This window comes from Clytia hemisphaerica, unplaced genomic scaffold (genome assembly GCF_902728285.1).
Source record: "Clytia hemisphaerica strain Z4C2 unplaced genomic scaffold, Clytia hemisphaerica genome assembly, whole genome shotgun sequence".
NCBI lineage: Eukaryota > Metazoa > Cnidaria > Hydrozoa > Leptothecata > Clytiidae > Clytia > Clytia hemisphaerica.
The window spans coordinates 998,125-1,016,367 of NW_027103648.1; the positions used below are offsets into that span (position 1 = coordinate 998,125).

The window sequence follows — 18,243 nt, forward strand, 5'->3', positions numbered from 1 at the left end:
AAGGAAGTGAGAAAATTCTAAATAGACTGATCAGGTAGTTAATCTTGCCTAAAGGGAAGTAAGCAAATGATGCTTAAATTTAAGGTAATGAAAAACCCACAAAAACCCACCGACCAAACAATCTTTTGTTCATATTATTTGAAATACTAAAATATATAAAATAGACTCCTATAAATTCCAAAAACCTGATACATAATTTAAAGGCTAGAAAATATCCAAATTCAAAATATCCTATAAAAATTATCTCGTGATTAAATTTGTTTATAAATAGGCTGACACAAGATAAACTATTTAATACAAAAGCTGAGAGTGAAAATAAAGCTCTTTAGACAGAACTGATATAAAGCATTGAGCAAAGTAGGAGTGTACTTTGCCAATGTTGTTTTAAGAAATCATTGCTCAATGACAGCCAGTATTGAAGCAAGTCAACAAGCTCACAAACAACAACAGCAGAATATCATTATTTTACAGGTGTCCATATTATGCTAAGCTTTCCTCTTTGGTGTCAGATTGATTCTTCTTAATATATTGTAGTCAACAAAAGTGCAATGTTTCTCTGATAGAAATGGTACATAGAATGCTCTGTAAAGCTGATGCGACCTACAAGTGAAATGTACGAGAGGTTTATAGGATAATATAACAATAATGAATAGCAGAAGTGAAAAATATAATATATATATAATCTAATCAATAAATATAATCCTTCATACATCACAAATATCTACTAAACAAACACACTAAATTTATGATTTGCTTGACTTTTTCTGTGAAACTCTAAACATGGGAACGAGTGGATGAAAGTAAAAGTAAAGAAGGAAACCACACCTTGATGCATCCAAAAATTTCTTGGAATATATAATTTGCCACTTGTTCTTTATTTGGGAATAGTTCTTCTCATGTTCACTTGCAGTTGGCAAATCAAGATCAATCAGCAGATGACACTTTTCAACATTAATCTAAAATGTAATCTTTTTAAATCAAAGAGGCCCCCTGCAGTTTGTGTGAATGGGCTTTTTCACTTACGTGAATACTTGAAAATTAAAGGAAAATTGTGTGAATGCGTGAATCGGAAAGCTTTGCGTGAACAAAAATTGCGTGAATTGCATAAAAAACATTGCGTGAATGTGTGAATTTGGGAAAAGAATTTGCGTGATTACGTGAATTGAAGGTCTCCTGGGGGGGTCTCATCTAAAGTCCTTGTAGCTCAAGATTCTACTGAGCTGAGGAGAAATGTTTGGGAACTATTTAAAAAGAATAAATTCTACTTACATAACGACTGAACTCTTCTTTATTCATATCATTCATGTTACGTGGAATGATTTTGGTTGCATCAGCCCCTTGTTGATATGGCTGTGGTAATTGACCAGCAAACTGAGACTTAACAAAGTGAAGCTCCCAGCTGAAGAAGAAGAAGTACATTAAGTCACCTCAAGATCATCGAGAATATAAATGAGGTTTCAACATATAACTGGTGACAGTTTCAAATTTTGTTTGTAAAATGGGTTTTACTTTTAGGATTTTATTGCTTGAATTGAACATTTTAAAGAAATTCCTGGAAACTCTAAACATGGGAATTAGTGGATATAAGACAATCCGCAATTCCTGAAAAACACATTGCATAGTGAACCTACTTTTCTGGAAGAAAGAAACTGCTCGGAAAACGATACCATTCCCTGCCAACACACACATTGATCTTTTTCTCAGAATGAAACATTGGTTTTGTTTCTGGGTCATAAGGAGTGACCAGGTTCGTTAGTTCTGGATAAACATCCAGAGGAGCATGATAACCTAATAAAATGGGAAAAATTAAATTAAACTTTTCCAGTTTTTGAGTCATAATAAAATTTCCTAGGCCTTTATAGCAAAAAACCCTCCTCACATCGCATACGCATTAAGGGTAGAGATTATCAAAATTAAATTCCACGAAACAAGAATATCCTCATGATTTAAAAAGTCGCCTATAGAATTGGTGTTTTGGGGCCAAAATAAGCCATATTATTTTAAACAAAAATTTCTCTCAACAGCGAAATAAATTTTGTGAAACTTCTGAATTTTGAGCTGTGAACCACGAAAATCAAATTCCGCAAAAATTTCTTCCCTTAAGGTAAAAGATCATAAGCGTCCCAGGTCTTAAGCGTTTGCCCCATACTATATTGTACAATGTGTGATATAAATTTCATCTGTTTTTGAATTTTAACACTCACCAATATAAAGTGCAGAAGATCTTGAGAATGAAAATATTGTGTAAACCACAAAAACAAATATTGCAAGCCAATTTGAGCTATCAGAATAGTGTTGAAGCTTATTTTTTGCACTCAGCAAATGATGATATAACTCCTATAAAAAAATTAGAATTTTATGACTAGAAAGGAATGCTTTACTGCATATTTGTTTAATGTACTAAGTAAGCGTTGAAATATAAAAATGAAATAAACATGAAAAAAACATTTTCCTACCTGTATTTTGGACAAAGCAAAAACTGCACTGAAGATGACCAAAGGGTAAATTGGAAACAGAAATCTCTCCTCCTACAAAAATACAATAATATATTTTCTCTTTAAATTATTGATAGAAGTCCACAGTCATCATACTTTTAAGATTGTTTCGTGACACTTCACACATTTGTCTTTTTTTTAGGTTCATTAAATGTGACTCCCCACGCAATCTAAAGTACGAAAAAATTTACCCGGCCTGTGCAGTATTACAAGCAGTCTAGTAGCGATCAAATTTTTGTTTTAGATGAGCCTTCAGATCCTTCTAGAAAATCTAATTTCGAACAGTCCTAGTTGCTTGTAGATCACAGCTGCTTGTTTAACCGACCATGGCCAATCTGTTTGTTAGTGTTTGTTATTTAAGATTACATAAAAATATTGTTATAACAGGACGATAAAGGCTGGTCTGGAGTCAGACCCTTCAAAATAGCTGCTAAATTAAGATTTTACCAGTCATTTACCAGCCTTTTTAATAGATTTTCTAAGACCGGTCCAACTTTCAGGTAAAAACACCATTGGGACACATATTGTTCAACTAATTGAGCATACCTTATGAGGTCTTGTGAAAAATACCAATCCCCAAATGTAAATGGGTGACAAAACAATCCAAGTAGGTAAATTCAGGGGACCTGAAAAAAAACATTCAAATAACAATGAAGATAACACATATATCGTACGGAGGATCGAGACAAAAATACCATTAGATGCTAGAAATTTCCAACATGTTTCGGCCAGGGCCGTTTTCAAGGGGAAGATAACAATATAAAATTGCACTTATAATATCAATAGAAGTTACTTAAGTTACCTAAGACGACACCGTGTTTAAAGGATTTTTTTCAGGATGTTGATCTAAGAGAGTTACTTAGGGAGACTTACCAATTTTCTTCTGGGTTATGTAGTCACAGAAAATCTAAAAGAAACAAGCAACATGCTGAATGGACCTACCTGATGATGAAAGTTAGATAGCAATGCGAAAAGAAAAATGAAAAAAGTCAGTCAGAAAATATAGCGTTTAGCAAAAATACACAACACAATAAATTCATCATTGATTGTTGATGGGGGGAGAGGGAAGGGTTGTAGGGAAAAAATAAATAGGAAGTTCTGGTCGCAAAAATCATTTTTATTGACAATTGAATCATGCTTGATGGTGAGCATTGTTATCAATAATGTTTTTGTGTGAAAAACATAGAAATAAAAGGAAAAAATCCAATGAAAATCTGCAAAAAGGGCGATTTCCGGCATTTTCATCCGGAAAAATTTTTTTCTCAAAAATCGAACTCGGCCATTTTTTGAACCCTATTTTTAGGCAGTTTTTGGCCCAAATTTGCCCAAATATATATTTTTTCGAAAATCGGGCTCCGACACATTTTAGGCATTGTCATTTTGCATCATTGTGCAAAAAATCAGAAAAAAATAATGAGTCAACTTTGAGAAAAGCTATATTTTCTTATTTGGTTAAAGGGAATTTCCCCAAAATACGAAAATCCGTTTTTTAAGGCGAATAAGAATTTTCCAGGAAAAACCACTTTAGCCATTCTTTAGAGAATCTTGCCCTCCATCTTTGTACAAAAAATCAGAAAAAAGTAACGACAGGATTTTGCACAAAGTCCAAAAAACCCTATTTTTAGGTAGTTTTTGGCCCAAATTTGCCCAAATAAATTTTTTCTCAAAAATCGGGCTCCGTCACGTTCTGGGCATTGCCATTTTGCATCATTGTGCAAAAAATCAGAAAAAACTAATGAGCCAATCCTGAGAAAAGCTGGTAACAGACGGACGGACGAACGAACGGACGGACGAACGGACATGGGTTAATTTATAGAACCTCCACCGGGGTACCCGGAGGTAGGTCCAAAAAATAAATCATTAAGTGAATTACAAAAATCATCTTCCTAAACATGGATTCAAAGATAAAGGAGAATTGGCTAAAACTAAATTAACAGTTTTAATTAACAAACTGGACTTACACATATTGGAAGAGAGAGCAAAGCCATAATGAAGGTGACATTGAAGTTTAAAAACCCATTTATGAAATAAAATGTCCAAGACTCTACACCTAAAATAGAAATATGGTAAAAATTCTAAAACAAAAGTAATGTTGATAAAAGAAATTACGTCTTTCTCACAGGTGTAAAGACAATATCCAATTTAAAATGAGTCATCAGCTTATCCAACCCGAGTGACATAAGGTTGTAATAATGTGTAAATTTTATTACCATAAAGATCTGGCCCTCCTTGTCCAAAAACATTGTACAGGAAAATGTTTAGTGGAGCTATCACTTGTTTTCCATAGTAGTGGCTGTCAAGAGAAACCATAGGAATCTAAAAAGAAACAGAGAAATAAGAGCTACGTTGATTAAATTCTAAGAGATTTTTGACTTGAAAATTTACTCCAAAGACCTCAAGACAATTTTTACTGATCTGGACAAACATTAAAATTCATTCAAACTTTTATTGACGTTTCCAGTAGATACAGAGATAGTGGGTAAAAAAGAATGTTATCAAATTGTACCATAATAGCAAGGAAGATTGCACCAGACCATAGAATGAACTTCCACAGGTTACCTTGACGAAAAATGATATCAAATGCAATAGGAAGCCTAAAATACAAAGAAAAAAGAATATTCAACCTTCTACACAGTGACAGAAATGGAAAAACATAAAAATCTAAAACATAAATTGTGCTTTTATGTGAAGTATTTTGAAAAGTAAAAAGGATCAAATTTAGACCCATTTCATACCCAAGAATGGCAAAAAAAGGCCAACCAAGTAGGGTTCCTATGGCAATACCAAATATTGCTACCTGAAAGAAAAATATGAAATGAGCCTTATTCAAACATGTTTTTGTTGCCAAGGTCAACCCTTTTTTTAAAGTTAATTATGCAGGAAGAACCTTCAAATAAGCCTGTCTGTTTGTTGAGGATGCTTAATTCAACAGAAAGTTTTAACAGTACGTTACTATTCATTTTTAAAACCAAGTGTATTTTCTTTAGGTCGTTAGGTTGTATAAAAAATAGAAGATATTAAAAAATGGCTACATTGAGAATGGATAACTCACAGCATTGTTTCTATCAAACCATCCACCAAAAGCAAGCAGGCATGAATACATAGCAAATGAGCTTGGTAGAAAAGCTAAAAATAATTTTAAAAGTTCAAACTTAAATTCAAAGTCAACAACATATATATATTGTATATTGAGATAACTTCCAATAACATAAATAGGATAGGCTTTACTTCCTCAGATAAGGGCTGGGCGCTTATTCACTTATTCAACTTCTGTAATTTAAGGTGCAGCGTTTATTACCTTAAGGGAAGAGATTTTAGCGGAAAGAAATTGTCACGAAATTTAATTTTGCGGTTAAGAAAATTTTTTGTTAAAAATATGGACTATTTTGCCCTAAAAAGACCAACTTTATCAGGGGGGGGGGTCGGTACTAAAATCCAAGACATATATGAGTACTACAAGGTTTTTTGACCATTTTTGACATACCCCCACCTAATTTTTGAAAAAGGAATTTTAGTACATATGTACTAAAAAATTTTTGATATTTCTGGCATAGCACCTAAATAAGGCTTATTTTGGAATTCGGTTCGAAGAATGCGGGTCTTTGGACATAGCATGGACCAGGGGTTTAGGTACCCCCTAAAAAAATAGGTACCCCCTGAATTTTAGGTACCCCCAAAGAACAGATGTTAGTAGGTACCACCTGTGATTGGTACCCCATGTGACTTGAGTATATGTCAAGAAATGAAAAAAATTGTATATTTTTACAATTAAAAAAAATAATGATAGTTAGATAAAAGCAAGATAAAATATAGTTCCCAAGCCCCAGACCTTACTGCATAAAAGTTAGATACCCCCAGAGATCATAGGTACCCCCTGAAATTGAAAAAAAATCCAGCCCCCAGCCTTTTTCAGGAAGATTTTGGTTGTAGCCCCCCCCCCTGCGGGCTGGGGGGGGGGTTCATGCCATGTTGGACTTTCAACAAAATGCCAACTCTGGTTATTTAAGCTGTCAATGAACCTGATCTATCTCTATCTATTCTAGATAAAGACTCAGAAACAGTCAAGACACTTTTGCTCTGCTCTACTTTAGTTACTGCAAAGATTGATTGGTTATTTTTCACCTCTAATTTACAGCTTGTTATTTCTTTTCTATCCAGTTATCCACGGTTCTTTACAAAAAACAAAGCATTCAACTTCGAAAACATTTCTTATTCCATAGTATATAAAAGCAGAACAATTAAATTGAAACATGTGTGTTTCACAGCCCCAGAGGCAGCCAGAGGAACCTTTTTCCTCAGTCGAGATAAAATTTCCTATTGAAATGCTAATGGGGATAGAAATTCTATTGTTCCAAGGTTAAAAACCCAGTGGGAATATGGTTTTGGAGTGCAATTTTTAAACATGGAATTTTGAGTGGGGATGAAATCAAAGTCAATTTCCCAGTGGGGCTGAAATTCAAGGGTATTTTACCACCGGAGACAAAATTTTTGCTTAATTTGTGACACAGGGACGTATTTAAATCTTATAAAGTTAAAGAGAGTTTTTATTTTTTCATTTTGGCTAAATGCTCAGTCAATAGTTAAATTTCCTAAAATTTGGTGGTTTTTAGTACTCATGTACTAAAATTTTTTTTTAATTTCTTGAAGACCCCACCTAATTTGGGATTTTAGTACACATGGTACTAAAATGCTTTTAGGCTTTTTTTGTAATACCACCACCACGTCACTAAAAGTCATGATGTCTGAAATTTTAGTACCGACCCCCCCCCCTTTTTTTAATCATGAGAATATTCATGTATCGCAGAATTTAATGTCGCAGATTTACTGTAAAAATAGCGAAATTAAATTCCGTGAAAATTGTAAAGATTACAAATAGAATGGAAGGATCCTGTTTATTAGAAGAAAAATATGGAACATATCGCTACTTTAATTCAAAAGGGGCCTAAGTCCAGGTACCCCCCAATTCAAAAGGGGCCTAAGTCCATTTTTATGAAATTTGAGATCTTTAGTTTTTCTCAATCTCTGGCTCATTTGCTCTTTTTTGATGTATATAACAAGTAGTTTTTGAAGTTAAAACGGTTCATAACTTCATACTGAAGCTCTGATAAAAGTGATGTTTAATTCTAGTTTAGCGCTAGTTCAAGAACATTTTAAGAACGCACGATTTCATTTGTACTTCAGATACTCAGGGTTTAGAGCATAGGCACTTATTAGAGGGTAGCCCTTAATGAAGAAAAATATGGCAAGCTAATGAAAAATGAAGCAAATCAATGTTGTTGGAAGAATAGTGGGACAAGCTTTTAAAAATACCTGTTGAAGATATAAACATTCCAGTATTGATTATGGCAAAAAGAAAATACATTCTTGCAACGTGTTTTCCAAATTGATTCAAAAGTGAGCTACAAAATATGATTTAAATCATAAATAGTTTTTCCTTAAAATAATCAAAGTTTGTAACCTTAAATTTGACAGAAAAGATCACTTTCATTCAAAACAATTGCATGAACAAATGGTATGATATTTTCAATTAATTTTAATAAAATACAACAGCAAAGTCCCAGTTCAAAAAAATGTTTTCAGAGATAAAAATAATACAACAAAAATAACAAAAACTTTGACCTTGTAGAAAACTTTTATGTCTCTAATCAAAGTCAGACTTACTTGAAAAAGTATGTTTCGCAAGCTGCACATAAAATTCCAAGGATAAACCGTACATAATAAAAGACAGTTATCTAAGAGGAAAAATGAAAATTCTCAAAGAAATCCAAAGAATTTTCTCAAACTCTCTAAACTACAAGAAAAAATTTTGAATTTAGTTATGCCATTCAGAAGGATAAAAAAACAGCATCCATGTTCATTTATAACATGGTTTTATCTGATTTTATTATTAAAGACTTTTAGTTTAAAGACTTTTCTTGAGGTTCAAACTTACCTTATTTGCCAGAAATAGATCTTTGATAATCTTTGCTGGCATGGTATATAGATACAGGTAGGCGTAAGACCTGATTGCATATTCTGGAGAATACTCCCAGGTTTGAAAACCAGATTCGTACATCAGGTAATGTGTCTATAAAGACAACGATTAAGGTTAATAATACCGGGTGCGCCACAAAAAAGTTTCTCTCTTTGAAACTAATTTTCTCGAAATCTTAAAAATTTTTAAAGAACCATTCCTATTTCATTGGGAAGAAGAAAGAGACTTAAATTTTGATGCGTCATTTATTAAATTCGATTAATTAGATCAAAAGTTATGCTCAATTGGATAAAAAAGTTAAAAAGTTAAAACGTTAAAAAAGATTATCCTTTTTCTTTGATTCTTTCTTGTGATTTCCCTTCATTATGCATCTTTGGGGGTTTTGAAATATTTTTTGAAGAGCACTGCAACATGTCTTATTGATGCAACGTCAAATAAAAACTGATGAAAATGGTACCCAGGGACTAAATTCTCTTAAAAAGTTTTCATTAGAATTCCATGAAAGAAACTAATTTTCATAATCATAAGTGTCTGAAGGTTAAGAAACTAGTAAAATCATGTCTTACTGGTTCCCAATAATTGAATGTTTCATCGCAGTCAGATATGTTACTCAAGAATGATGCTGTGATTCTTGCAGAGAGAAGAACATTGAACACAACTGACAGTCTTGGACACCAACATTTACTTTCAGCAATGCCAACACTAGAACACAAAATAATTTTGAAAGCTTTAAGAAGTAAAGCTGCTCTTTGCCAAGAACCATATTTTAATTTTAGACAATTTTGTATAATTTTTGTTTGAAAATACTCAGTTGAATAGTTGATTGATCTTAGTTTTGTGAGATATAGTATACCATTGAGCTTTTTGCTTATCTTAGATTATATGCAAAAGTCTTGGCAGTAGATTAGCTGTGGTCAATTTCAAAAGAAAGTATGCGAAACCTATTCTTAGGACTAAACAAGCCTTTTAATCTTTCAAGCATCTTCTTATTTTTTAACTAGGGGAAGCATCTTGAGGGAGGGAGGGGGCTAAAAAGGCCCCTCCTTAAAATATCAAGATTGAAAAGAACTATGAACTTGAAATTTTGACCAGTGGTATATGCATAATTGAGTTGATTTGCAAAACTTTCCTTTTGCCACCTGTATTGACTGATTTCCTCGTCGGATTTGATTGAAAATCTGTTTCTGAAGACTATTTTACCAAATTAAAGAGACTAATTTTTTCACAACCTAAACTTTGTTAAACTGTGTTAAATTTTCTTTTTTAATATTACAAAAAATGTATAGGGTACCGTGAAGTCGGGTAACTTGCATCAGTGGAGGGAAACTTGCATAGCCATCAAATGCTTGACCAATCAAAGCAGCAAATTTCAAAACAAATGTAACAGTGCAAGGACTTTAAGCAGCTCAGCTCAGCTCAGATGGCAGCTGGACACATGTAATCTCAAATTTATCTACCGGGTGACCCACGAAAAAGTTCGGACAGTTTTCGGCGTCTCGAGGCTGAACAAATGTCTCAAAGTGCTTGAAATTTTAATATGTAGAAAGTAGATATTCTAACTTAAAGTTTGAGCTATTAGCTTTTAAATTTGACCCACAAGTTCCCTACTTATAAGCTTTTAAAGTCAAAATTCACTTTTCGGAAAGAGCGAAATTACGTCAAAAAAGAGGTATCAAATTGTTTCATTATCAATCAATCATGCAAGGTCGTTAAATCGTTAGAAAAGAGCATGTTAGATATTTTTATTCAATTTTGAAACTTTTTTTAGATTCTTTACTTTCACAAAATTTATTAACAAGTTATTCGTTCAGAAAAGAACCACCACCGCACCATACACTTTCTAGCATATTCCAGGCAAACCCACACTCTTTGTTCTTTCATAAGACGCGACATTTTCATAAAAAGAAGGCAAATTTTGCCTATTTGCAAAATATTTTTGATGAAAATATTTACAATAAATTTATATAAATCTACTTCGTTGTTAATTTATTATTTTACAAACTTTAATTACCTACAACACTAATTAACAAGGTCCGTAAAACATCAGCACACTCGTAAAACACAATGTTAAAGAAAACAATTATAATTTGATACCTCATTTTTGACGTGTTTTTTGCACTTTCTGATAATTGAATTTTGACTTTAAAAGCTCATAAATGAAGAACCACTGAACCAAATTTAAAAAGTAATAGCTCAAAGTTTAAGTTAGAGCATCCTCTATCTTTAAAAAAAAAGATTGAGTTTATATTACTTTTATTTCAGACCCTAGCCAACGAAAACTGTCCGAACTTTTTCGTGGGTCACCCGGTATATATCAAACATAATAGACGATATCGCGTTTAAATAAATGCAATGCATTCTGGTTTCTCAGGGACCCTCAAGGGAATTATAATCTATTCCAGATCATTATATAATCAACATTATAATTCCTTTGAGAGTCCCCGAGAAACCAGAATGCATTGCATTTATCTAAACACGATATATCGTCTATTATGCATGACATCATTTTCATGATTAGGATAATTTGTTTTGATTTAGCTTTGTATTTCAATGACCAGCCAGGTCATTTAATGATTGGCTATGCGAGTTTCCCTGAAAGTTTCCCTGAAGTTTTCCCCTGACTTCACGGTATGTTATGTTGAGAATAAAATATATCCCATCAACTGCTCTAACTTGGGACCATCTGACAAAACATGGGATGGCACCGAATTTCCAAAGTCTTGATTTGAGTTAATGAACGGGGTATTAAAAAAATACACGATTTCTCTTTCTCACCGAGTAGGCTTTTAAATCGAAATATCGAAATATGAAAAAATGTCTGGAACAACGAAGACCATATTAGTGGCAAAACGATGGAGCGTTTGACATCACTTGCGCGGCAAGTTACACAATTGTTATTTGTCAATCCCATCTGGCGAAAGGCGGTTAGGTGGCGGGCGTTCTTCAATCCGTGTCCAGTCATTTTGAATGAAAACATAAAAGTTAAAATAAAAAGGGCGCGCTATTTGTTGTTCTGTAAATATTTCTTCTTGAATCAATAAATTTGATCTTTTATTGTTCTAATAAGTACAATATTTAATTGTTCTAATGAGTACAATATTTATTTATATGAGGTGCTTTGTTGCCTTTTTAATCTTTGTGTAAACTTGCATATGTTTGCATATTTTCCAATTAAATCCAACCACGGGTTTTTCGTGCGGCGGCAATCAAAAATATGTTGCGTTCTGGTCGTCCGACCGACTGTTTATTTACAAGAAAACCTGATTTGGAAAGTCGGTAAAAACGTCGGGTTTTTGGGCGAACAATGGCGGGCACAGGCGAACGCAACTTTTTGATAAATAACGAGATTGCTAACGGGAATTTTTTGACCTGCACAGGCACTAGCAGGGTTTAAAGCCTGTTTGCTGCAGTTCCACTAAAAAGTCCTGAAAGTCTCGATGAGTGATCGGCTCCCGCATGTTGGAAATGATCCAAAATCATTTGTTTAAGAAGTTAATACCTTGACAGGGTAAATAAAATTATACAAATCATGGCAAAAAAAATATAATTTTATTAATTATTGTTTACAATTCAGTCCATCCTGAGTAGCCGAGTGGATAAGGCGATGAGCTGGCTAGAGTTAGAATGTCGTTTTTAGCAATAAGCAAAAAGCTCGTCCCAGCTGTTAAAAAAACTACTTAAAGCACTATAGCTTTCATCCAACAAAATTGTCAATTTTGAAAGTTAGATATTCAGAATCTATTTAAAATTTTGCTTTTAATGATATATAACATCACAGGGTTTTGTGAATGTGCTGGAAAGATATTGGTTTTTGAAAGGTCAATAAATAGGCCCATTTTGGCCCAAAATTTGATGAAACAGTGAAAATCATAAATATGAATAATATATATTTTCTCATCTTATTTCAACATGTTGTCATCAAAATTGTTATTAAATCTTTCCTAAGGCATGTATTTTCCAAGATCAAAAAGCATATACTGAAAAATTAGCACTGTTTTAAAAAAATGGACATTTTTGGAAAACAATAGACGATATCGTGTTTAGATAAATGCAATGCATTCTGGTTTCTTGGGGACCCTCAAGGGAATTATAATCTATTCCAGATCATTATATAATCGACATTATAATTCCTTTGAGAGTCCCCGAGAAACCAGAATGCATTGCATTTATCTAAACGCGATATCGTCTATTGGAATGGAACATTTAAAAAAAAAATCTGTTAATATTTTTCCCTTGACTATTTCTAAGGTATGACTAAGTCTAAAATTAAAGTTTGATAGCTAAATATCATCAGATGACTTGTTTGAACATGTCATATAAATATCAAGTTGATTGATGAACAAGTTTTGGAGAAAAGATAATTTTAAAACACTGACCTGGATTTTCTGTCACGGCACAACGCAAACTTAAAAGTGCACTAAAAGATTACCTTGGTGTTTTTAAGTGAATTCTTTTAGTGATTCTCAACAGCCCTGATAGGTCTAATATTTTAAACATTTAAAAACTGAAAAAATTCTGCTTTGTTAAATTTTTTTTTAATTATGATTTTATGTCACGGCGCAACGAAATTTTAGACCCCCAAAAAACTCATTGGACAACTGAAATGACTTAAACTCTTCAGTAACTTCCAAATTATCAATATTTAAAAACATTTGGTAAGGTAAACTTTTTTGTAGCCTTTATATGGCCATTTTGTAAAAATCTTGATTTTTGTTAACTTTCTGGTGATTTTAGCCCAGAAATCAGAAATTTGGTCATAACTTTTCAATGGAGCATGTTCCTGCTCTGATTTTTTCACAAATTCTTCATGAAATGATATCCTTTATGTCTATATAAAATTTTTTGACTTTCTGAAAACATTTTTTGCCATTTTCAGACTTTTTGGGACGAGCTGGGACGAGCTTTATGGCGCGTCGAATTAAACAAAAGTAGTGAAATAAACTAGACAAATTGAAAACCTAGAAAATGAATGAAATACCCTAGAGTGTAAGTAAGACTAGGCCACAGTGTGGATCTAAACCACACTGAAACGACCGCCTTCCATCACGCATCACGCTCGCGAAAGAGCGCGCACACATTATTAACGCCTACATGTCATCTCCAGTACATTTTAGATTATTCATTGAAAACAGATTACAATATAGTCATTTTTCATGTCTCGATTATTCAATTCCAAATAAAAGACATTCAGGGAGAAAAAGACAAACACCTGGGTAATCTAGTTAAAAAAACCGAAAGTAAATGGCAGACAAAGTAATGAGCCAAGGCAAAACAAGATTAGCGTACCACTATGAAAGAAACCGCCTCCGGCGTCGAAAAACATGACAAGTTCAATTTAGGCCACATAGCAAGTGGCCTCGGTGATCTGAATGTTATCACTGGGCAGCCAAGGCGTTTACCACATCATTGCCGATCATCCATTCTGCTCTAAAAGCTACTTATTTCCCAGTTACTTATTTTCCAAAACGCGCATAGAACGCGCCGCAATCATGACGACGGATTGTATCTAGTGATTCTTTTGTTTTGGAGGACTACATTTTGTGAAATCTAGCGATAGATTTTAGTTTCAATCCAGCGTTTGTGTAAAAACTACGCGCGGGTGTTTTGGATGAGAAATAAGTGGTTTTCAGCCCTGTGAATCCAGGTCGGCATTCAGCAATGCCGACCTGAAAGCCGACGTAACTTGAGCTGAAGTCGGCTTTTATTTGCCGACGTAATTTACACTCTAGGTCGGCGTGCCGACAAAAGAAATGTTTTGGGTTGGCAAAGCCGACCTAAAGAGGAAAAATATTATTTGTTAGGTTAATCTAATTGTGTTATCATTTGATAACACATGATAATCGAGCCTCATTCCATTCTCTTTATAAAACATAAAACTTAATAACACAATTATAGAGCCGCTGAATTTGTTAGTTCGTTAATTTTCTTCCTATTTTGTCTTTGCCGACCTAAACAAGCTACTTAGGATGGCTTTGCCGACCTAAAATGACCTCTAGGTCGGCAAAATTTTGCCGGCCTACAGCCGGTTTTGGTTGGCACTTGAGTGCCGATATGATTTTGTCTGAATTCACAGGGCTGGGTTTCATTTTTCATCCAAGAGAGACTCGCCTCCTCTAGCCCTTTGGGCTTAGAACTCAATGGTGGTCACCTGAAAAGCTTATTCAGCTAATTCTTCTTCTTCATTATATTAATCAGGTTGGGTGCGTGTGCGCGACAATAACCAAAAAGGTTGACTTCGTAAAAAAGAAGTTTCGTATCTGGGTCTCGAAAAAAGTTGGTATCGGAAAAAAAGTTGGTGTCGGAAAAAAAAAGTTGGTGTCAGAGAAAACATGCAAACTGAAAGCAGTGACCAGACGATCTCAATCGAACGGAATCGACGATCGAACCAGTCGAACCAAATCGAACACAATCGACTGATTGAAATTCGATTGTCGAACGCAATCGAATCTCAATCGAATATTACCACAATTTTCAGATTTGATTGATGTTCGATTGCGTTCGATTGATGTTCGATTGCGTTCGATCGTCGTTTCATTGACCCCCGGATTGTTCATCGCATAATTTCTACAGGAAATCAAAAGTAATTTCATTTGGCTTGTGATGTTTGAGAGCTTGGATGTTGGGAAGCTGCAAGAATAAAGCCAGACGATCTCAATCGAACGGAACCAACGATCGAACCAGTCAAACAACAATCGAACCAATCGAATATTACCCAGAATTTTGACGTTCGATTGAGATTCGATTGTGTTCGACAATCAAATTTCAATCGGTCGATTGCGTTCGATTTGGTTCAACTGGTTCGATCGTCGATTCCGTTTGATTGAGATCGTCTGGCAGTGATTATGACGTCACACATTCAGAGGCTTAAGATCAATGTTTTGATTTGATCGTCTGACGGTTCTATTCCCAGGAGAATAATTTACCGTCAGCCGAATAAGGATATTTTTGTACCTTCGCGGGTGATTTTTCAGCTTGAGTTTATGGTTAATGTTATGGTTTTTTAAAGTGCTTGTTCTAAGAGATGAGCGAATTTGATTATTTCTAGTTTTCAAAAGAAGCAAATTTAATCTTTCTGCTACAAGATTACACTTACCGCCAAATGATCAAATCAAAACATTGAGAAAGTGTGAATACATAATTGATGCTTTCAGTTTGCGTGTTTTGCAATTTTGATGTGTGTACTCCGTCTTCGTGGAATTTTTTTATGGCATGAAAACAGAATATGCAATGTCTTTAAGAACAAATTCCTAAAAGGCTTTTGTTGTTCTGTAAATATTTCCTTTTGGATTAAGAAATTCCATCTTTTATTGTTCTAATGATTATAATATTTATTTATAAGATGCTTTGTTGTCTTTTTAATCTTTGTGTAAACTTGCATATGTTTTGCATACATTCCAACTAAATCCAACCACGGCATTTTCGTTTCTGTATTTTTGCATACAATTCAAGACCAGACGATCTCAATCGAACGGAATCGACGATCGAACCAGTCGAACCAAATTGAATCTCAATCGAATATTACCGCAATTTTCCGATTCAATTGATATTCGATTGCGTTCGATTGATGTTCGATTGCGTTCGATTGCGTTCGATCGTTGATTCATTGATTGCTTGTTCATCGCATAATTTCTACGGGAAATCGAAAGTAATTTCATTCGGCTTGTGATGTTTGAGAGCTTGGATGTTGGGAAGCTGCAAGAATAAAGCCAGACGATCTCAATAGACCTTTTCGCCTTTCCGTCCGCCATCTTGAATTGTATGCAAAAATACAGGAACGAAAATGCCGTGGTTGGATTTAGTTGGAATGTATGCAAAACATATGCAAGTTTACACAAAGATTAAAAAGACAACAAAGCATCTTATAAATAAATATTATAATCATTAGAACAATAAAAGATGGAATTTCTTAATCCAAAAGGAAATATTTACAGAACAACAAAAGCCTTTTAGGAATTTGTTCTTAAAGACATTGCATATTCTGTTTTCATGCCATAAAAAAATTCCACGAAGACAGAGTACACACATCAAACTTTCAAAACACGCAAACTGAAAGCAGTAATTATGACGTCACACTTTCTCAATGTTTTGATTTGATCATTTGGCGGCTCTATTCCCAGGAGAATAATTTGCCGTCAGCCGAATAAGGATTGTTTTTTACCTTCGCGGGTGATTTTTCAGTTTGAGTTTCTGTCTAATGTTATGGTCTTTTGAAGTGCTTGTTCTAAGAGATGAGTGAATATAATTGTTTTTAGTTTTCAAGAGAAGCAAATTTAATCTTTCTTCTACAAGATTACACTTTAATATAATGCCAATTATGCATGTAAGTTTTTAATTCATACTTTCTTTTTGCATATGTTTTGCATACTTTCTAAGGGAATTTCACCACAGCAATTCGGCCACCATAATTTTTGCATACAATTCAATATGGCGGATGGAAAGGCGAAAAGGTCTATCGAACGGAATCGACGATCGAACCAATCGAATATTACCCAGAATTTTGACGTTCGATTGAGATTCGATTGCGTTCGACAATCGAATTTCAATCGGTCGATTGCGTTCGATTTGGTTCGACTGGTTCGATCATCGATTCCGTTCGATTGAGATCGTCTGGTCAAGATGGCGGACGGAAGACGAAAAGGTCTATTATGCATGTAAGTTTTATATTAATACTTTCTTTTTGCATACTTTCTAAGGGAATTTCACCACGACAATTCGGCCACCATAATTTTTGCATACAATTCAATATGGCGGATGGAAAGGCGAAAAGGTCTATTGCCGACTTGATTCATCGGGATTTACTAGATCTTAAAAATCCGACAAAATTTACTACCGACCAACCGACCGACTGGATTTGAAGATGTTTTAGGACCCGAATGGAACATATTTTTGATTGCCGCCTTTGTCTGTTTTTGCATACAATTCAAGATGTCGTTTATGATGTTATTATTAAACTATTAAAAAAAAACCCAACAACCTTGGGTAAAAATGAAGAAGGTGAATTAATGTAGGATAACGTGGTCAAAAAATATATCAGGCACAAGCTATTAGAAACACTTGCTTGGGCATGTCCCATATGTTAAAAGGCTACCATACGCATACCAGAATAAAAAGATAAAAGAATGAAGTCAGTTATACCTCGAGACTGTCAGAACCATGGACCAGGAATATCTTTTATCATCAAGAAGAATTTTAAGCATCAAATACAGACAAAATATATATACCTCGCATCATTATCAGTTTTGGTTTTGACATTTTGGACCTTTCTTCCAAATCTTGGACGAGGTCCTTCCATGACAGAGCGTGCAAGTAACTAATTTTCGGTGGCGGCTAAATCGAAAGATCATAATTTTTCAACCAATCAATCAGCAACCAATCAATCAGCAACCAATCAGCAAATCGAGAAAGCGGGAGGAGTCAACAGTCCAGACTTCTGGAAGATCATTAAGCCAACAAAAGATAAGACACAGAAGAAAACGTCAATGATAGATGAACGAGGAGAGGTGAAGGAAGATCAATAGGAGATTAAGAATGTATACAAGCAATGGTACCAGAATCTACTGATGGCATCACCGGCAACGACAGAGGAGGAAAGGAGAACGGAGGAGAGAGTCAATGAATGTTTTGAGATGATAAAGAGAGAAGCAACTAAATGCGAGATAAGAGAAATATCCAGGGAAGAACTGGATAAGGTTATAAGAAACCTCAGCACGAAAAAGGCTGAGGATTTCAGTGAAATAAAAAATGAGTTTATAAAGTACGGAGGAGAGAAATTAA

The 18,243-nt window shown here is 34.2% G+C and overlaps 1 protein-coding gene across 1 annotated transcript; it reads right to left on the minus strand.

Moving 5' to 3' along the window:
* Positions 1-82: 82 nt before the first annotated feature.
* On the minus strand, positions 83-17,799 carry LOC136803041 (alpha-1,2-mannosyltransferase ALG9-like). The gene is made up of 18 exons (XM_067059794.1): positions 17,691-17,799; positions 9,036-9,171; positions 8,428-8,562; positions 8,157-8,227; positions 7,806-7,894; positions 5,548-5,621; positions 5,231-5,292; positions 5,002-5,089; positions 4,706-4,811; positions 4,457-4,545; positions 3,369-3,402; positions 3,042-3,121; positions 2,457-2,528; positions 2,205-2,337; positions 1,632-1,788; positions 1,270-1,399; positions 826-956; positions 83-600 (listed from the first exon to the last, which is right to left on the minus strand). Exons 1-18 carry the CDS (start codon positions 17,759-17,761, stop codon positions 486-488), a joined length of 1,773 nt encoding a protein of 590 aa, XP_066915895.1. The 5' UTR covers positions 17,762-17,799; the 3' UTR covers positions 83-485.
* Positions 17,800-18,243: the final 444 nt, after the last annotated feature.

Bases quoted from the DNA above. Each gene is read 5' to 3' on its own strand.
- LOC136803041 (XM_067059794.1), bottom strand. From the start codon at position 17,761: ATGGAAGGACCTCGTCCAAGATTTGGAAGAAAGGTCCAAAATGTCAAA. The intron at 9,172-17,690 runs GTATATATATTT...TTTGTGTTCTAG, and splicing joins AAAACTGATAATGATGCGAG to TGTTGGCATTGCTGAAAGTA. The intron at 5,622-7,805 runs GTATTTTTAAAA...AATTATTTTTAG, and splicing joins AATGTTTATATCTTCAACAG to CTTTTCTACCAAGCTCATTT.